Source organism: Aegilops tauschii, chromosome 6, assembly GCF_002575655.3.
Source record: "Aegilops tauschii subsp. strangulata cultivar AL8/78 chromosome 6, Aet v6.0, whole genome shotgun sequence".
Lineage (NCBI taxonomy): Eukaryota > Viridiplantae > Streptophyta > Magnoliopsida > Poales > Poaceae > Aegilops > Aegilops tauschii.
In genome coordinates this window covers 480,813,594-480,835,516 of record NC_053040.3, presented here as the reverse complement: position 1 = coordinate 480,835,516, position 21,923 = coordinate 480,813,594, and the positions used below count along the sequence as shown (strand labels likewise).

General features: G+C 45.0%; 1 protein-coding gene across 2 annotated transcripts; it reads right to left on the bottom strand.

Moving 5' to 3' along the window:
• Positions 1-1,440: 1,440 nt before the first annotated feature.
• Positions 1,441-6,571, bottom strand: LOC109781309 (cinnamoyl-CoA reductase 1-like). 2 transcript variants are annotated; one of them, XM_073500725.1, is made up of 6 exons: positions 6,557-6,571; positions 2,923-3,055; positions 2,475-2,632; positions 2,148-2,330; positions 1,722-2,074; positions 1,441-1,621 (listed from the first exon to the last, which is right to left on the bottom strand). In XM_073500725.1, exons 1-6 carry the CDS (start codon positions 6,569-6,571, stop codon positions 1,441-1,443), a joined length of 1,023 nt encoding a protein of 340 aa, XP_073356826.1. The 2 variants fall into 2 exon arrangements, with proteins under 2 accessions (XP_073356826.1, XP_020195504.1); XM_020339915.1 differs by lacking the exon at positions 6,557-6,571 and having other exon boundaries at positions 2,923-3,076.
• Positions 6,572-21,923: the final 15,352 nt, after the last annotated feature.

Genomic DNA, 21,923 nt, shown 5'->3' with positions numbered 1-21,923 from the left:
TACCGATAGGTGCCACACTTGATCTGCCTGTGCACTGTCTGTACGCGTTGCTCCTTCTTCATCCCCATCACGGTCCATATTCGGGAGTTTCACAAGCGTTTCTCCCCGGTGAAGATAGAACCTTCCGTGAACCCTTTTTCCCTCTTTTTTCCCTTTTATCCATTCAGTTTTTATTTATTTATTATCTTTCTTTCTATTTTTTGTTTTGTTTTCTGTCTTTTATTTTTACACTTTCTTTTCTTCTTTACGTTTTCATTTATTTTAATTTCGAGAATTTTCTTTCAAATTTGCGAACATTTTTATATGGTGAACATTTTTGAAAAAAAATGTTCATCGAATTTGAGAAAAATATTCATCGGTTTCAAATTTTGTTCATCAAATTCAAAATTACGTTCAGCGAATTCAATAAATGTTCCAACAATCCAAAAAAAATTATTATAGTAAAAATGATCATGAATTCTAAAGAATGTTAATAATATTTAAAAATGTCCATCGAATTAACAACAATCATCCATTATTTTAAAAAATGCTCTCTGAATTCAATTTTGTTCATCAAATTCGAAAACAATTCATCAAATAAGAAAATGTTCATAAATAATACCAAAAAATGAATATCGAAATTCATAAAATCTTCAGTTTTTGAAATAAAAAAATCTGTATTTGAGAACATATTCTGAATTCATGATCATTTTCTGAAATTCAGAAATTTTTCAAAATCCTTAAGTTATTTTAAAGAAGCAACTAAAACTACAGAGAAGAAATAAAAGAAAAAAACAGGGGGGGGGGGGGGGGGGGGCTCGCACCTCGGCTGCCCCTGTTCGTGCCTAGGGGATGGGCTGTGCATGTTACGCTGGTCGCCATTGTGCCGGTCATGAAATAGGAGGACGCTAATCTGATGTCCGTGTAATCGATGTTGCTTGCGCACGTCTTTGGACTTGGCACCTTTAAATCTGAGCCGTTTCTTTTTCTCAGCTTAATCTGAGCCGCTATTGTTTCTCTGTTTTAATTATATAATAATAGATAATAGATAGATAGATGTAACATCAGGTGCGTATAGCACATTAGTTATAAAAAAAGGTGCATATAGCACATTCATACATGATGGGCCACTATTACAAATAGCATAACAACACACGATTGCAAAAAGAATAACAATCTACATTTGGTCATAATCCAACATTATTACAGATGGCATAAAATATATAGTATTTCTTTTTTATGGGGATACCAAATACATATATAGGGTTTAGATCTTTAATTTCCACACACATGAGCCGGTGCTAGTCGCATTTTAGTAACTGCATAAGGCAAGTATCATAGTATGCACCAGCATATACATGACTTTATTTAGGATATATTATTGGATTATTTTCATAGACAGGCGTAAGTTATTGGTATTCCGCTAATGCAGTATTAGTGCATAAGGATAATGCAGTTGCTTTAGAGGCGTGCACGTTCTGGGCCTGGAACCGCGGGCAGAAGCAGATGACCCTGCTGCTGCAGCGATACCACTGTGTCATACAAAGTCTGCCTGAGGGGAGTAAACTCCAAGCCCAGGTCCCTGAGCCTCTGGTTGGAGAACCTGTATGGCCTGGCCATAGGCTTGCCGTCATCTTCACATCTGCCATGCCATGCACGCCATATGATCGAAATACTCGTTAGGCATCGCTTTCGTAGGGAGGCATGCACGGCCAGAAATTCATTTGTCTTGACGTACTTACTTGGCAGTTATCTGGTACTCGGGGAAGAGGTCGCCGAGGAGCTGCACCAAGTCGGCGCGGTGGACGACGGCGCCAATGCAGAGGTAGCGGCCGCGCGCGTCGGGGCACTCGTAGACGAGGACGTGGGCGCGGGCCACCTCGCGGACGTCGACGTAGGCGGTGATGGCGTTGCGATAGGTCTTCTTGGCGCCAGTCACGTAGCGGATGATGTGACTGATGCCCAGGTTGAGCTTCTGCTGCAGGGCGGGACCGATCGTCATGGAAGGCAGCACCACCGCTAGCTCCAGCCCCCTCTTGGCCGCCTCCTCCTTCGCCGTGATCTCCGCCATTATCTTCGAGCAGCAGTACAGATTCTGCATGGCACACAATGAGGTTTTAAAGCCTGAGATTGGGTCAGGATCGCAAGAGGGGAGCTGTGATTTTTACGCCTGTTTGCTCGCAGAACTCGTAGTCACTCCAGCACGATTCGTCGAGCACGGCGTCGGAGCTCCGGTTGGGGTCCATGTGCACGGCACCGTAGGAGGAGGTGAACACCACACGCTGCACGCCCGCGTCCGCCGCCGCGTTGATCACGTTCTTGGTTCCCTCCACGGCAACCACCATGAGGTCCTACAAGCTCATAATTAAGTACTAGATCACTCCCATGTATCTTCAAGCTTCAGAGTGTTTGTGAACAATGGCTGTGTGTATCTTTATGATGCAGATATACCGGGGTTTCCCCTTATCAAAAAAGAAGAATGTTTGTGAACTTACCGGGTCCGTATTGGAGATCGGTGAGGCGATATGAAAGACGCCGTGGCATCCGCTGAACACGGCGATGAGGTTGTCGCGGTCCAGGAGATTGGCGCGGCACAGGGATAGCCTCTCCTTGGCTCCCTCCAGAGCAAGCAAGTGGGCGTTCTTGTGATCAGCTTCACAGTCATAGCAGACGTGTATCAGTCACCTCGTTTTACTACCGGACCGTATAGTCGCTAGTTGGTACATACTCCCACAGTTTCATAATTATTGTTGTGACTAAAACCATGACAATAATTATGGAACGGGGCGAGTTATATGTATATTGCTGTTTAACATAAACAACAAAACAAACCAATCCTTAGCCGCTGTAAGTGGTGATAAATAGTACTTTTTAAATAAGCATATATTTAGAGAACGGTTAGCATCTCATTTATGCTATAGATATGATGCTAGTATTACTTACCGGGATCTCTGGCAGTTCCCCGGACACGGTAGCCACGGAGGAGGAGCGCCTTCACCACCCATGACCCAATGAAGCCTCCTGCTCCAGTCACACAAACTAGATCATGATGTTTCTCACCAATGCCGTTGGCCTGCTTCTCTGAATATGAAGCCATGGCGACCCCCTGTGTTCGCAAATGGTTTAGTTAATCCTTCTACAATTTTCAAAATTGACAGATATGGGTACAAGAGCACATCACATGCTAGATAGGTGTATATATAGAACAAGCAGCTCGCGTAATCAATGTTGAGCTATTAGTGAACGAAAAGTACACTTAGGTAGAACTTAATTACTACAACAGAACGACTATTCTTCGAGTACTATATATGTATACGGCGCGACTGTGGGCCGATGTACCAACCCAAATCAGGCAACTACGGCAACTGAAAAATGCAATCAAATCAAGGGATTTTCAGTAAATGAAATTGGCACACCAATCCAAAGTGTTGCTTTTGAAATGTTGATGAAACACTGTTTTAATTGTGATTTTATTAGAGGCAAGCAACTTATTTTCCAGGTAATTTAAGGTAGCATTCTTGAGGCGTTACCGATATGTGTAGCTACTGCTTTTTGTTGGTCACTTTGGCTTTGTAGTATTTATATCTTCTCTTGCGCATTTTTGGTTATATACTCTTTTACTGAGTGGTATTGTACCCGGGTGGATGTGTGATAGACGTGCAGTGTGTAGCTAGAGGCGATCGTTATGGGATTTGTTTGCCTAGCCTTCATATCCTGAGTGCTTTAATTTCCTGTGTTGAAGTATACTTGAAAGATTTTAAATTGGTTTGAAGTTTAGACGAACTGTTCTCAGATTGGAAGTATCTGACGATGACATGGTTGGAACGTGAAAAAAATTTGTTGGAACTTTTGTTTGTGAGAAATGTGTAATTAATTAGTTTAAAAGTCAAATTAATTTAGTTAGAAGTTGTTACTCTTCTTTCCTGCCGGCAACCTTCATGGATTAGTTCTAGAGATGGTTGATCGTTTGGGAATTCGAGGGAGGAGATTTGTGGCAGATAGGGGCGAGGGCGCCGACCCCATTTTTTCTTTTGGATTTTGATTTTCATCTTTTATATCTTTTGAACATAAATTTCAAAGTAAGTTTCGTCGCATATTCACGTTTCTTGTGATGAGGACTTTTGAATAAGATCCACTGTAAATACATTTTGACAAGTTTTAAAAACATTGTTAAGATTTAGCTACTGAAACTTGGTACGAGCGAACGCTAAAATCGATGTTTTAGAAACTAAAACTTAAAACTGATGTGTCATTGTGCCGAATTCAACGACCTCGCGGATCACGAGGCAATCGGACGGTGGGCACGGCTAGGAAGCCCTCGCACTTGCGTGTCGGTGAGTTTCCAGGGAGTTCGAGAGGAGGAATTAAGCGGGTGTCTTTTCCCGAAGAAAACACACTTAAAATAAAAATCAGAGTCCGGGAAACCTTCTAGATACACAAAAGCCGACGTACTTTCTTATATAAAAGTCTTCCGCACATGTAATCAAGTGTACAAATAGGACATATAAATTATAGTTAAAATTTCTTCATGCGTCTAAGATATCCAAAATATTCGCAAACAAACACGTCATTGTGCCGACATCAAGCGCGGTATGCAAGAAACTTTGGAGGAGGAGCCTTGTCGTCCGTTCATCCGTCGCCGCCAAATGACTACAGCTGGACTCACCGGCAAGCGCTGCGTTCTCCGGTGCCCTCCTTTCCCTCGTCCCTCTCACTGTAGATAGCCGCCGATGAGGCTCGTTGTAGTCATGTCTCTCTGTTCCCTCCTTTACACCTTACAATCGGTCCCACATGTCATCAACTTATGCCGCGGGTTGAGGCGGTATAAGTGAAAGTGCCTCCAGGAAATACGCCTTCGAAGTTGGCCTTTCTGTGAATTTCTTTTAATATCAATTAAACCATTATTTTGATCAAACTTTGACCTATTCTAACTTTTGATCCACATGTCCAAATGAGCTAATTACTTTTCCCACGTTTTAAATTTGAGATCTTCTTTCCAATGGTATGCTTGTTCCAATTTTGTGATGTTTCTAGGTAGGCTAGGTAGTAACACTGACTTTATGGAGATTTCCTAAATGCTTTATTTGTTTTTTCTAGCAACTTTTTTCTTAGGTGTTGAAGCTCCAGAGGATCTTGGCACTCCATTTTGGTCAAGGTATGCCACCACTTTGAGGGTTTGACGATTTGATAAAGTTATGGTTTGCAATATGCATTTTTGGCTATTTCGTATTATTACGATGCTTTTATTGGTACTTATTGTTGCTAGGCTCATGTTGATATGATTGCATCCATTCGCAAAAAAAAGATATGGATGCATCAAGGCATTGCATGTATACTTCATGAACACTAGCCTACATGTCTAATCATGCTGAGCTAACAAATCATGCGAAGCTAGCAAATGGCAATGCTCATGGTTGCATACAAAATATGACAAGAATGCAGACCATGTGATGATTTCTTCATATAGTAAGTAAATATGGCTATGACTTGGATCAGAACATAATGGACAAAATGAAAGGGAAGATTATGACAAGTATAAACTTGCTAATCAAGACGGAAGGTCATATAAAATTGGAACCAATTCCTGAAGCCCCGCTCTAGCTCCTTGCAGGTCTTGTTTACCAAGCGATCGACGAAGAGGGCATGATTACCGGACGTTGGCCGTTCTATATTCTTTGACCCCGGCTTGCCAATTGAACATAAATATAAACTTGTTTAATCAGACCCTTTATTGGTTTGGTCAAGTCAAGGTAAGCCAGCACTCAGGGTTTGGCAATTTTGATAAAGATATAGTTTGCAATAAGACAAATGCCACAGTGCAACCACATTTGTCTTATGTTGGGAAGACCCTAGCTTGCTTGGTCTATTCACGTGCCTCTTATTTGTATCACCATACAAAAAATTAAGAAAAATGCCAGATACATTTAGACAAACATAGATTGTTCGTTACATAGAATGGTCCTGATTAACTCAGGAACTTCATTAAACCAACAGGACCCAAGATCGTGTTCCTATAATTTTGCCAGAACATGAGCTGCCATACTACATGACAAACTAACATGAGTAAACAAACTTGGGAGCCCTACTCTTAATATCGAAAACTATGGCACCTATTTGAGACATGTCCATTGCATCACTTTACACTTTGCTGACCAAAGTGGCGGAGTCGGATGCTATGACAGTTATGTGGAAGCCTGCTTCTTCAGCAAATTCTAGTGCACAACGCATAGCAATGGACTCCACCAATTCAGAGATAACCACTTGGTCCACATACCTACTTTTGGTTGCTTTTAGGAATATGGATCTATTGGAACAATCCAATAAAAAATGATTTACTCTGTTTATCATATTGATTGCCCAGTTCAGGACCCGGGCAAGGATCGTGGAGGCTCACATGCGTGTATGGAGAAGCACAAACACACATGCGTCATCAAACTAGGACTGTGATAAAAAATATAAGCAGTTCGAACGCCCTCCCATGGTTGTGCATGGGAGACTTCAATGAAGGTCTATGTCCAGATGAACACGAGGGAATTGGACAGCGAACAAATGCTCAAATACAAGGTTTCTGAGACACACTTGATGTTTGCATCCTCATGGACTTAGGCTACAAAGGCCGTTTCTGGACTTTTGAGAAAAAGGTTGCAGGGGGGTGATATGTCTCCAATGTATCTATAATTTATGAAGTATTCATGCAATGTTTACAATAACTATGGTTCTAGTTCAGATCATTAAAGACAGCTCTGTTTTTGACAGATTCCGTTTTTAATGCATAGTTTGCTTGTTTTATAGTTTCTATGGCTTATATTAGTCAATATAAAAATGATGGAGTACAGTAGGAATTATGTGGGAACAATTATGAAACTTGTCTTGACAGTACCAAACTGATGATTTATTCTTTATCATACTAACCCATCTCACAAAGTTCTGTTAAGTTTTGTGTGATTGAAGTTTTCATGTTTTGGGTGAGATGTCGATATGAGGAGAATAAGGAGTGGCAATACCCTAAGCTTGGGGATGCCCAAGGCACCCCAAGGTAATATTCAAGGAAGACTCAAGCGTTTAAGCTTAGGGATGCCCAGATGCCATCCCCTTTTTCGTCTTCAGCATTATCAGTAACCTCACTTTGAACCTTTGTTGGAAATGGCATTGCCTAGGAGGCGCTTAGGCACGCCTAGGCGCTAGGCGATGGCCAAATGCCTCGTCTGGGGCATAAATGGAAGTCTAGGCAAGGCAATCAAGGAATTGTCTAACCAAGCAAGGAATCATGTCATATTACACTGATATGCCAAACGAGTCATATTTCAATGGCAGTAGCTGGCAGTTAACTTATTTATATGCCTTAAATTAATATCGGCACACATACAATACTCACAAATACACCCTGATAGTAAAACTATAGTACCGCCTAGGCCACGCATAGGGCGCATAAGCACCACCTAGGCACTAGGCCACGCCTAGGGCGCATAAGCACCACCTAAGCACTAGGCGAAGGCCAACCACCTCGTTTTTTCCAACCTTTCTTGGAACTATATTTCGTCACATGATATGTGTTCTGCTTGGAGTGTCATTTTCTTTCATTTTTATTTGCTTGCTGATATTTAGAATCATGTTTGTATCCTTCATTTCACCAAAAGTGATAAGTATAGTCTTTACCATGCTCAGTCTGCAAGTCTATATGCTGTTGTTTGAAAACAGAAAGTTTCATGTTATGTCTTGAATATATATGAATAGTCATAAAATGATAAAATCTTGAAATTTTTACACAGTGTGGTAATTTTTCAAATTTTTTGGAGTTAACTAAGTATGATTTTTGCTTCATCCTTTACAGACTGTTTTGTTTAGACAGATTGCTGTTATGTTTGCATTGTTTGCATATGTTTGCTTGTTTGATAATTCTATTTGAGGATAGGAGTATTAAATATGCAGAGGCATTTAGTGTGCAATGTTTAATTATAATTTTGGTGATTTGTTACAATAGAGAATGATAAGGCTTTGAGTTGATTTATACTAACTTAACTCACGAGTTCTTATTGAGTTTTGTGTGGTTTAAGTCTTTAATATTTAGGAGAAACTGTGATATGAGAGGAATTAAGGAGACACAAGAGCTCAAGCTTGAAGATGCCCAAGGCTCCCCAAGATAATATTCTAAGAAGTCTCAAGCATCTAATTAAGCTTGGGGATGCCTCGGTAGGTATCCAAATTTTCTTCATCAACAACTATCAATTAGTTTCGGTTGAGACTAAGTTTTTATTTGTTCACATGATATGTGATATTCTTGCAGTGCCCTTTTATATTTGTTTGTTGTTTGAATAAAGTACTTGGATCTGAAATCTTTATTTGGAGAGAGTCTTCACATAGCTACATAATTGTATAACTACTCATTGTTCTTCATTTATATCTTTTGGAGTAGTTTGTCATTCACTGTTGTGCTTCAGTTATATCCTACGAGCGAATTGTTGAAATGAATTGAATATCATAAATCTGAAATTATCTTTGTTCCATATGCTTAGTAGTAATTTCACATTGAGTGTAGAAAGTAAAATTTATTGATGTTTGACGATCACAATATTGGTCATACAAGCAATTCATGAATGATTAGTATCACATACAAATATATTATCTTGGACATCTTTTATGATTGTAAATACCCATTAATTATTTTCAAACTTGATCAAATTATTTGAAGTTGGACAATGAAGACAACGTAATGAGTTATATATATTCGGGTATATTTGCATAGAAGTAATATTGTCACGGATCCTCCAACATGTGGTGCTTGTTTAGGATCTTTGCTAGCCAAAATTTTCTGTACTAAGCGGGAATACTGCTTGTGCATCCAAAATCCATGAACAAAGTTTCTTCCATGAGTATCCATCATACCTACCTATATATGATATTACCCTGCCATTCCAAGTAAATTTGCATATGTCATCTCTAAAACCTTCAAATAAACATCTTTTGTCTGTGCGTGTACCGCTCATGGTGCGACGTGGCGGTCAGTATCTTCCATGCTAAGCAAGTTATTCTCATGATGGTTGTTTATTCACTTGTCATTGCATGAGAGAGGCTGGTAATTGGTATGCACAATCCTATTAAAAAATTAAATAAAAATATAATAAAACAAAGTCCCCCCAGAAAGTTGATTGTTTGGAGGGCACTCGTGAATTCGACTAGCCATGGCTTGTGTTTGTATGGTTGAGGGGGAGTAAACTTTTCATTTTCGCATGGGAACCTCCGCTAATTTGTTTATCATGGAAGATATTGAAATCCTTTGTCGTGGCGTTGACAGGAAAAGCACGAGACTCAAAATGTATTCATCTCTGTTTTAAGTAATGAGCTATGGCACCTCGGCAAAACCCTGCTTTCGTCTGCGAAGGGCATATCTTTTACTTTTTGTGTCAATTTTATTTTTGTTGAGTCAACTTCTTATTCCAACCTCAATCATTCTCTAGTTCGCAATCATCATGTGGTGGGGAAAGATCCAAATGCATATACCCAGTTAAATTTATTTGATTGTGAATTATTATTGCTCACAATTATCTCTATGATAAGTAAGTTGGGAGGCGAAACATTAAGCCCCTATCTTTCTTTGTGTTCGATGGATGCTATTTGTTCTAAAAGTATGCTTTGAGTATTACCAATCATAGAAGACTATATGATAATTGAGTATGTGGAGCTCTTATTTAGACTTTTTAGAAAACAATATGAATTGTAATTGTTTGGTGACTAAGAACATAGGTTGTTAAAATCCAAGAGAATGCATTGTTTGAACTATAACATGTGAATTGATTGCTACTTTATCATGATGAGTTTTATGAGAAAAGGTTGTTGTTTATGCTAGGAAAAGTGATTAACATTATTATTGATCAAACTTATACACTATGCTAGCATTCACACCTAAATTATCTCTTTTATCATTTACCTATATGAGGATGAGTAGAAAGTAAGCTTGGGGATGCTGATAAGTCTCCAACGTATCTATAATTTATGAAGTATCCGTGCCATGTTTGCAATAATTTATAAGGTTTTGGTGCATTTTTATATGACTTTTATATGATTTTCATGGACTAACATATTAATCTAGTGCTCAGTGCCAGTTGATGTTTTCTGCTCGTTTTAGGTTTTCCAGAAAATCTATACCAAACGAAGTCCAAACGTGACGAAACTTTTTGACGATTTTTTCTGGGAGGAAAAAGACCCGGGAAGCTTCGAGGGAGTACCAAAAGACCCACAACCCCCTCCCCACCCCCCCCCACCCCCCCACAAGGCAACAGGGCGCGCCCTGATGCCTCGTGGCCCCCCTGTGGCACCTCTTCGCATGATTCCAACCCTAAAAAATCTTATATATTCGGATCTAGTTTCGAAGCTCTCGTCACGATGGATTTTTTAAGTAAAATCATTTTTTAATTGGACCGACGGTTTGAGCTATAAAATATTCTGAAGGTTAAATATACTAAAGAATATAGAGTGATGTCATTAATTTTGTCTTACATGCATGTGATTGTCTTTTTAATTATAGTGGCCTGCTTACGGATATGCATGCTCGCATGGCTCGCAGCCAGTTGCTAAGAATGTGAGGCGTTCGGATCTAACTCTCGAAAACAGAACGTTTGGACGTTAGTCCAGTCCTTTATTAATTGTTTTTGAAAGGGAAAGAGGGAAGCAACACTACACTTGCCAATGCTAGGACACCCATGACTCATGGTCGTTCCTTACGTACCAATACATACAAAATATCTGGCTGGCTGCTAGCTGCAAGCTGCACCGGCACGATCTAGGTGCGTTGGAGGTAGCTAGCCGAACAACAAATATGATCAAATCAAATGACATCATCGCTGGAGTGTATATCTGCTGGCTGATCCAAATCGCGCAGGAAGTAATGGTGTAGTCCTAGCCATGCAGCAGCCACGACAAGACACGTATTGCACTGCAGTGAGGCGCCGATCAAGATCAACTGTGAAACGCCAAAGCTTGCTAGCAGAGTACCGCACGTATCCTCTCTCCTCCCCGGCCGGGATTCCGGCTGGCGGCCGACCAGCGTCCGCTGAAGGATCCGTCGTGTACGAACCCGTCCACGGTAACTTCAATGCGCCCAACGGAAATACACGCGCCGAGTTTCCCAAGCTCCTCAACAACCAGGCATGCATGCACCAACCTATACCGCGTGATATTGGTGCGTATGCATGCACGTATTGACGTATACGTGCGTACGTATGTACTCCCTCAATTTGAGAAGTCTGATTGGGTCAGTTTTTTGTGATCGGTCAGTGGCCGGACGGCCTGCCCGAGCGTTTGAGACGGATATAGGGCGTCCGGCTGTAGATACTCTTACAAATATGACAAGGGTCCATACAATTACGTGGTGTTCCAAATAAATGCACGCGTCCAACAACCATGGCAGCCTATCAAAGGCATGGCTTACGGTTGGTTAATCACGCAGAAATGGGTGGCAGGTACTAGCTACGAGTAGCACCTTTGTGTGTATTACATGCATGCGTGCATGCTTTCTCAATGCATGCATGCGTGCATGCATGACAAATAAATATGACTTTTGCGACCGATGGGTTTAAAGGGAAGGAACATGCAATTAGCTAGCCGTGCATGTATATGACCCGTGATTATGTATCCAGTCATCGCCTAATTGATTCAGAAATGACTAGGCAATAGACACTAGACGGGTACTAGGTTCGTTGATATCTTTTGACCAAGTGGTCGATGATATCTATGCGCAGCTGATTACCTTTCGGTGATTGTTTGGAGAGATCGACTTTTGCTCACGCATGCGACACGGCGTACTTTGTACATAACACGAGTTGGCAAGCTAAAAAAACACGTGTCGACTGTTCTCTTGGTAGTTACTCCCTCTGTCTCAAAATTCTTGTCTTACATTTGTCTAAATACGGATGTATCAAGTCCCGTTTTGGTATTAGATACATCCATATCTAGACAAATCTAAGACAAGAATTTTGGGACGGAGGGAGTAATAGAATAGCAAAAGAGGCTGTGTGTTGCAACGGGAGAAAAAGAACCACCCGTTCTAACCCAATAAATTAAATCAATGACGTTGCAATAATTTATATACCAGAAAAGGTGTAATTAAAAGAATAATTTATAAGGTGGGACCTGAAACACATTTTTTTAGTCCGCCGTGTGTGCCTTAACTTGTGAGTTTGAATTCAACTCTTCCATATTGGGTGAAATTTCTTTTGTTGGGCTAAGTATAAATCTTAGGCTCTACATTAAAAGTTCCAACATTTTCCATGCACACTAGCAATTTCTTTTCCATCCTTCTCTTTTTTTCCTTCTTCTTTCTAATTTCTAGTATAAAAGAATTTAGAGAGAGAGAGAGAGAGAGAGAGAGAGAGAGAGAGAGAGAGAGAAGTAGTGCACAACCCATCTGGCCTGCCGAAGCCCCATCCGCATCTACCCTAATCCCCTGACCTAGCCCGATCGCCTCCACTCTCTCGATTCCCCACTACCCCTCATCTCCCTCCACCTCGCGCCGCCAGGGGAGAGCCCCGCTCGATCCCCATCTCCCCCGACTCCCTCCTCCCATGGCTCCGCATCTGCCGCGTCGTCGGACCTTGTCGGCTGGAACCCCCTGCCTCTCCTTGCCTGCGCCTCGTGCGTCACGACGTGAGTTGCGAAAAAACGTCCCATGGCCGCAACCACCATGGCCGGCCGCTGGGTAGCCCCTGTGCAACGTTCTCCGTCGCATCGACCACCCGCGCCAACATCCTCCTCACCGACTGCAGCTTCGTCCGCGAGCTCCAAGGCCTCCTTGCTCCTCCTCTGTTGCCCCACCGCCACCCACCTCTGCACCTTGCGACCGCCTCCCAGGGCGCACTGCTGCAAGCTCCGCCTCGCCTTGGCCATGCCCGCAGGCCAACCGTGGTTCCCCTCGTCCTGAGCCATCGGGGCCGAACGGCTGGGGCTGCGGGGCGTGTGCGAAGGCCCGGCCGGGCTACCAGAAGACAAGCGAATCATTGAATTGTTTTTTCTCACTTATTTTTGGACTGCGGGTTTATTCTAGAAAAGATGAGGTTCTTTCTATTAAAAAAAGCGCGATGGTGAGTGGGCAGAAGCAATAGCCGCTTTATTATTAGGGAAAGATAAATGTGCACCATCACGCTTGAAAAGAGATAAAAAAAAGAAGGCACCGTCTCTATCCGGGTATGTGCAGAATTACTGTGCGTGTGTTGATCCCAAATGCACGTATGCATCGGTAAGGAGTTGCCTGAGTTGTTTACGTACAAAGAGGTCACAAAACTCTAGTTAACTTGCTAGCGCCGCGTTCATATTTTCTTCTTGGACACATACAAGATATTTTTCATTAGACAAACTCGACGTACGTGGATGCATGCGTGTGATGTGACTTGCTTGTGATTATATTTCGACTCGTCAAATTGCATTGACCTTCTCTTTTTTTGCGGGAACGGTCAATGAGTCATCAAATTGCATTGACCATTCCCGCAAAAAAAATGCATTGACCAAGTTGATATGTTCACACTCTTTTCCTTAACCACGCTAAACCCCCTTCTATTAATCATAACAGAAATAGATGAAGTCCAGAGTTTAACATGAGATGGAAAAGAAGGAAAAGCGAGTCCAAATCACCGCCAGAAAACCCATTGCTACACACGTCATCGGAATGCACACCATGAGGCAAAAACCTAAACAACACCACAACTAAGAGAAAGCCAGCGAGCTAGCACGGTGGCCGGGGTCTATGCAAGTACTACTCCTTCCGTCTGAAAATACTTGTTGAAGAAATACATACTTGAGGGAGTATCTAACACCCTGCAATTCAAGATCTTCGTCTGAACTGCACTGCATGCATGCTAGCTAGCAAATCAGTGGAGCGCCGTCAAGCCTTTTCTTTTATAAAAGAAGGGCCACCCCTTCCGATTTCGTGGATACCGAAGCGAAGACAGCAATAGCAGCGGGTCGACAGTGAAGACCAGGGGCGGAGACGGGGGGCGAGCAGGGGCTAGACCCTGCCAATCGCCCGCCACCCATGGATTTGCAGCGGGCTGTACTAGTTATTTTACTGCAGATGTGCTAATGGCCGGAAGTAATTAACTTAATTAGCCTAATGCTTGCTTTATCAACGCATAAAAATAAGAAAGCCCAGCCCATGTTACCAATAAGCCATTGCGGCCTCGCACATGTGTGGTTGTTTTGCCGGCTGTGCACACGTATCAATCAGATTTGCCTAAAAAAAGTCAATCAGATCCATTGGCGTATATCTGCGTCTCGCTATTAGGTATCGCCGTCTAGGGCGCTTGCCGCCGCCGCCGCCTTCCGCCATGACGAGATCCACAACAATAGAACAAGCACACGGCCAGACGCTAGGATACTGCATACCAGAGACTGGTGTCCAGCGAGTACATATAATCATTTCAATCCTGAGACGCAGTGATGCTGCAACGGCCGCATTCTTATCGCCGGTTTTCTGCACGCATGTACTTGTTCAGTGAACTCTCCCGGATCTTTTTTTCAAGGTACATATTTATAGCTAATCTACTTTCGTATGATGCAACTAGTGTCTAATAACTCAGTAATACCACGTGCTAATTTTATGTAGACAGTTGAAAGAAATAGATCTAACGTATCATTTGCTTTTGTTTAGCGGTATTTTTCTAGTTTAAATTGAAGGTAAATTAAGATTTTAGGACATTATTAACTTGAGTACATTGTTACAGGTAAATGCAAACTTAAATCTGAAGAGACAGTTTAACAATGTGTCAGAATATAAACTTGTATCATGTCACAATTTTATGATACATATTTATAAATCTTAGACAAATTATACTAATGTTGTGTTAATATATGTTAGAAAACTTAGACATGTAACAACACTACATTGGTAGAATATATATATTGGTATGTATATTGTTACATGACGGTTGGTTCTTGTCTTTTCGCCGCCGCGCCCCCCCCCCCCCCCCCCCCCCCCCCCCCATTTTTAAATCCTGGCTCCGCCCCTGGTGAAGACGGTTAGGTACAGGCATTACTTCCATTGGATCCCTGCATAGCGAAGTTTTTTGTATGGCTCACCCCGAAGTTTCTTGCAACTTTCGGTGAACTTCAATTTCTACCAGTATGCATGGGTCGCTATGCCTGTCTTGCAGTTGGCTATGCGACGACAAATTCGTTTAACACTGCCTCAAGAATATTTCAGCTGCACTGTACTGTGCCATACCGTATGGCCCATACGCTTATCATTAATCCTTATTCTTCGTCCAGATTAATTAATAAATGGTTTTCCTGGTCAGAAACCAAACAAGTTGACGGCCCACTGCCAGGACACCCATGACTCACGGTCGTTCGTTTATTACGTACCGGAACACTTGTCTCGCTAGCTTCCAGGAAACCCATAGCCGGCACTGGTACTACATGATCGGCGTCTGAAAATGTGAAACAGGGAGGATCGGTCGATGCATGCACGCTATTGTATCTGACCCAGGTAAGATCTACTCCTACTACATTTGCATGCTGGCCGGAGCGAAATTTCGCTCGGCCAGCGTCGACTGACTGATCCGTCGTCCACGGTAAGCTAAATGCGCCCAACAAAAACCCATACACGCGCGGATTTTCCCAAGTTCCCAACCACCATCACTAGTAGAAAAATGAGGTTCATAAGGACCTTTAGTCCCGATTCTGAAACCGGCACTAAAGGATGGGGACTAAAGGTCCCTTTTAGTCCCGGTTCAACACGAACCGGGACCAAAGGCCCACCACGTGGCACGAGCCCGCGCCGTTGTCTAGGGGACCTTTAGTCCCGGTTGGTGTAGATCCTTTTGATATATTATACGGCCTACAGCCTACAGCCGTTGAAATCGGACCTGGATTTTCGTGCTGAACATTTTGATATATTATACGTTTCTTTTCGACATCGTATGCAAAGATATAGTCGTTTTACTTTTTCATAACACTTTTTTGCAAAACATGTCAAAATTTATGTTTTTAAATTTCCCTAACTACTAGATGTAGTAACGTAACTATATCTCGAAAGATTTTAATTTTTGAAATTTTTATCATTTTCTTTTGGTTTTTTTAACTGAAAAGGCGATATGGGGGGTTTTGAAAATTGCACTTTAGTCCCGGTTTGTGTCTCCAACCGGGACTAAAGGTTAGACCCCTTTAGTCCTGATTTGTGACACAAACCGGGACTAAATGTTAGACCTTTAGTCCCGGTTTGTGTCACAAACCGTGACTAAAGGGGCTCGTGGGCCCCGGCCTGACGCCAGCCTGCCACCACCCCTTTAGTCCCGGTTCGTGGCACGACACGATACTAAAGGTTCAACACGAACCGGGATTAATGACTGCCGCCCGCCTAGCCGTTGGAACCGACACTAATGGTCACATTAGTGCCGGTTCGATTACAAACCGGGACTAATATGTCTCACGTAAAGTAGTTTTTCTACTAGTGCATGCACAAGCGACACTACTTCAGTACGCATGCACGTATATACTTGCAGAAAGGTGGCAGGTGATCCGCGAGCGACACCACGTCCGGTAAAGCTCCCCTTTTTTTTAACCGAATAAAACTCACTTTAATTTTTGACCTGCCTCCGGTTGGTTCCATGCGTGAGTGTCATGTTTGGCTCTTTGCCGTGAAGTACTACGAGTGATGGTGTGAATTTGGGTACTCTGCATAGATTTCTATAAAGCAGACTTCATAAATTATTGACAAATTTATGTACAAATTAGCAGCATTACTGTACCAAATAAATAGAACATAAGAATATATTCTATAACTGATCCAATGATATTAATTTTGTATTATGAATGTTAATAATTTCTTGTATAAACATGGTCAAACTTCAAAGACTTTGACTTTGGAAAAATCTAATATGCAGACTAAAAAAGACTAGAGGGAGTATCATTTTTAATATATTTTTGCCTGCTACATATATTAAAAATGTATCCAGAACACACTCTGAAATTGGGTCAAACGCTTTCTTCCCCAAACAAGATTTGGATCAAACGCTTTTTTCGCCAAGGAGCGTTGCGGTGAAGTCTGGAAACTGTAATAAGTTTGCACTGAAACTAGTTTATTTTGGTCTTTTTAATCTTTCAGTCAGACTGTTTCATGAACATACGCCTGGTGTGTGCCTGTATCGTTTTCTCTGGTTTGGTTTTCAATGCAAATGGACTGGGGTGGGGGGAGGTTGCCCTCCTGATAGTATAAAAATGGTTTAAACAGCTATTTGACATGGACGTGGAATGACTCTGCTCCGTTGTTGGCGCACAGCCAGCATGCACGGGATCGGCGGAACAGCTTCACTGGCTTGACTGTTGGGTGGACGGATTTGCGTAAGAATATGGATTCACGTGAAGGGCTGCACCGTTTTCCTTTCGCACTTACACCAATGCTATACACTAGTTTCCCAAACGCTGCCACATAACCCGAAGATTGTTGAACCATTGAGGATGTAGAGATGAATTGGATATTATCTGAAAGACTCCCATCAAAACATCTGTAAGAATATTACAACTGAAATGCATCCCTTTCGCTATTCTCCCATATTCAACAAAATGAAAATCTACAGCAGTAACTAAAACAATATAGTCCTTGAAATGCATCCCTTTCGCTGTCTCCCATCGATTCATTGGTCCTTGCTAACAAGGCAGCAACAAAAGCCCATTTTTTTCGAACCTAGTCAAACCACCGATCCAAAAGATCCCAATATTTGGAACCTACCTAAACCCTTCTCTCTCCCATCGATTCCAAGCAAGGTATCACAAAAGGCCCCAAAAAGTGGCCATCTTTGGAACCTAGCCAGACCATCGAGCCAACAAATTCCTAATACTTGGAATCTAGCCAATCCAGAGAGCACAAAAGGCCACTTGGAATCTAGTCTTTGGAATATAGCCCGAATCCAACAGGATCTCCAGGCAGAGAAGACAAAAAAGCTACAAGCCCATGCTACAAACAAACAAGAACAGAGAAAGGAGAGAGATAAGGGGTCGACCTGCAGTTCCCTGGACGAAGAAAAACCCTAGCCTCTCACCACTTCTGCTGCTTCTTGCCCGTCGCCGCCTTGGGAGCCAACTTCATCTTCCCCAATGCGGTGCCCTTGCGCGGGCTCCTGATGGCCGTGGCCTCCTCGTCGGCCTCGGGCGCGGCCTAGGCGGAGGCCGTGCGATCCAGCTCTGACGGCTGAGTGCATCCTGCAGACGACGTCGGGGGAGGATGGTGCACGGGGACGGGCGGGAGTGGGAGGCGAATGGTGGACGGGGCAGCGAGAGCGACGAGGGAGCGCTGCCGGCGGCGACGAAGAGGGCGGGGCGGGGGGCATGGGCGGGACTGCGCGAGGCGGCGAGCCGGGCGACGGCCGAGGGCGTCGAGCTGGGCGGCGCCATGGGTCGGGTTCTGGGGGAGGATTCAGATCGGGGGGAGGGACGGGAGGAGAGGAGGACGAGAGTGCGACGGCGGCTGCTAGGGTTGGGAGGGGATCGGGGAAGAGATGAGAGTGGGCACGTGGGGGAGGAGGTGCGGGAGGAGGAGGCGGCTAGCTAGGGTCCACGATGGCGCGGTCTGACGGGCGTCGGCGGCGGCGAGGTCTGCGGGGCGTTGGTGGCGGCGAAGTGGGCGGGGCTGCGAGGTCGGGGCTAGGGTTTGGAGGGAGAGGGCAGGGGCGAGCGGGGCTAGGATGCGGGAGGACGGGGCGCGAGCGCGGGTCTGCGGGGGAGAGGCGGCCAGGCGCTCGCTATGGGATATTTTCCCAGTCATGCGAAATGACAGAAATGCCCCCGGCGGGGCACCGGAATTGCACGCGGTGGCACGCGTTTTCGACTACTATTCGTTGTAGCAGTGTCTCCTCTCGATCGGGCGGCCCATATCGTCCGGAGGCTCGATCCGATGGACCAGAATGCATCAAACTCTCGATCCGACGGCCAGGATGAGCTAAACTCTGATAAGCCTGAGGGGCTTCCAACTAACATAGTTCTGGATTCATGCGTTCAACGGCCATCGACGACCGACGGTAGCTAGTAATTGTGCGTAGGAATTAACGAGGATCCTATTACTACCAAATGTGTGTAGGAGTACGTGGTGGTCCTATAAATTCACGTGTCCACAACCACCATCTCCCCCGCACTGGCAGGCTAGCATAAGCATGAGATACTGCGACTTACGGTTGGTTAATCATGCAAAAGAAAAGTACTTTTTGTGTATTTACATGCATGCATCCATGCTTTTTTATGAAATAGGGTTTCCCCCGCTTTGTATTACAAAGCAAACATCACCAATACAACCAGATAGGTGCTGGGCGGAAGCAACACAGGCACGCCCAAAATAAACGAAAGAGAAAAAGAAAAAAAAACTAATGCCGACACCGGCGGATCAACAAAAACGAAGAAGCTTCGTGACCACCGCGCCCACCGGGATCCTCCACTAAGCTCCTATACTCCGGAGCGCCGGTACCAATCAACACCTCCAAGAAGGGACGCGGCGATGACAACGCTGCTGCCAAGGGTTTCCCCCGGTACGCGACGAGGAGAGAGGAAGGGTACCTTCGACGCCCTCCAGGAAGGTTCGGTGGCACCCTCAGGCATCACCGCGTCGGAGTCGGCTCGGCCGACAGGGATTTCTCCCGATCCCAACCTTCACCTCGGGCGATCTGGAGCACGCCACCAAACAAACCACCACTCTGTGCCAAAACGGTCTTGAAGCTTCCGCGCCGTCTCACCACGGCACCGCGAAAGGGGCCTGCTCAACGAAGGAGAGGAGCCAGGACTCGGGACAGCAGCATCGTCGGCACGCGGGAGGGTCCAACCTCCACCGTCAACGACGGTAACCGACCGGACGTGACAGCAGGAGCATACCGGTCCCATGGGCCCACAGGTCCGGCCGGGTCCGCAGATGCCCATAAACCTCCCGCCTTCACGCTGCAGAAGGCATGCCGTCGGCGCCACCACCTCGAGTCCGAGCCGCTCCTCCTCCGCGCCACGTAGAGGACGTCGAAGCCACGCCAATGGCCAGTCTGCTAGGACCCAGATGGGGCCAGGAGGGCCCAGATCTGGGCCGGGGGCGCGCCGCCGGCCACCGCACGTCACCACGGCGCCCTGCCGCCGAGGGCAGCACCGCCCCCTCGCCCACGGCCGCCGCCCAGCCGAGTAGCACCGCCGCCATCACCTGCCCCAGGAAGGGGACGAGCGCGCGGGGACAGAAGGGCCCGCCGCCGCCGGCAGCACCCGGGCCAGTGTCGGGGGCACCCGCCGGCGGCGGCGGTGGAGATCCAATGGAGGTAGGGGCCGAGAGGAAGGGGAGGGTGAAAGATCGTGGATGTCGCCTAGAGGGGGGGTGAATAGGCGCTTTAAAATAATTACGGTTGAGGCTTGAACAAATGCGGAATAAACCTAGCGGTTAATTTGTCAAGCACAAAACGTACAACAACTAGGCTCACCTATGTGCACCAACAACTTATGCTAAGCAAGAAAAACTACTTAGATGATAGCAAGATATATGACAAGAACCAATATGGCTATCACAAAGTAAAGTGCATAAGTAAAGGGCTCGGGTAAGAGATAACCGAGGCACGCGGAGACGACGATGTCCCGAAGTTCACACCCTTGCGGATGCTAATCTCCGTTTGGAGCGGTGTGGAGGCACAATGCTCCCCAAGAAGCCACTAGGGCCACCGTAATCTCCTCACGCCCTCGCACAATGCAAGATGCTGTGATTCCACTAAGGGACCCTTGAGGGCGGTCACCGAACCCGTACAAATGGCAACCCTTGGGGGCGGTCACCGAACCCGTACACTTTGGCAACCCTTGGGGGCGGCCACCGGAACCCGTCAAATTGCTCGGGGCGATCTCCACAACCTAATTGGAGACCCCGATGCTTGCCCGGAGCTTTACACCACAATGATTGAGCTCCGAACACCACCAACCGTGTAGGGCGCCCAAGCGCCCAAGAGGAACAAGCTCAAGGGTACCAAGCACCCAAGAGTAATAAGCTTCTCAACTTGTAACTTCCATGTATCACCGTGGAGAACTCAAACCGATGCACCAAATGCAATGGCAAGGGCACACGAAGTTCCCAAGTCCTTCTCTCTCAAATCCCACCGAAGCAACTAATGCTAGGGAGGAAAATGAGAGGAAGAACAAGAAGGAGAACACCAAGAACTCCAAGATGTAGATCCAAGGGGTTCCCCTCACATAGAGGAGAAAGTGATTGGTTGAAATGTGGATCTAGATCTCCTCTCTCTTTTCCCTCAAAAACTAGCAAGAATCCATGGAGGATTTTGAGTTAGCAAGCTCGAAGAAGGTCAATAATGGGGGAAGAACACGAGCTCAAAGGATAAGGTTCATTGGGGAAGAAGACCCCCTTTTATAGGTGGGGAAAATTCCAACCGTTATGGTCACAGCCCGCACCGAGCGGTACTACCGCTCCAAGGAGCGGTACTACCGCTAGGGCGGTAGTAGCCCTTTGAAACACAACAGCGAGGAGGCAAAAAAGCCAGAAGAACCGTCGGAGCGGTAGTACCGCTTGACCTCACGGTACTACCGCTAGGGGTAGCGGTACTACTGCTAAGGGTAGCGGTACTACTGCTTGCGAGCGGTACTAAAAAATTACATCCGTGCCTACCATCGCTGGACTTGTGACGAGTTTTTGGTCCCGAGCGGAAGTAGCCACGGAAGTAGCCGCGGTAGTACTGCTCCAAGCGGTAGTACCTCTCCCAAGAGCGGTAGTAAAAAATTACATCCGCTCCTGTCCGCGGTAGTACCGCTGCAGCCTTTTCAGAACACCAAAACTGACACAACTTCTGCAAACGGACTCCGAATTCGACGAAACCAAGTTTGTTGGAAAGCTAGCGACAAGGGCTAACACAATCTTGATAGAAATACCAACAAGAATCAAATGAGAAAAGTTCCAAAAGAAAATGGTGAGAACCCTTCCTGGGATAAGACCGGTAAAACCTCCAACA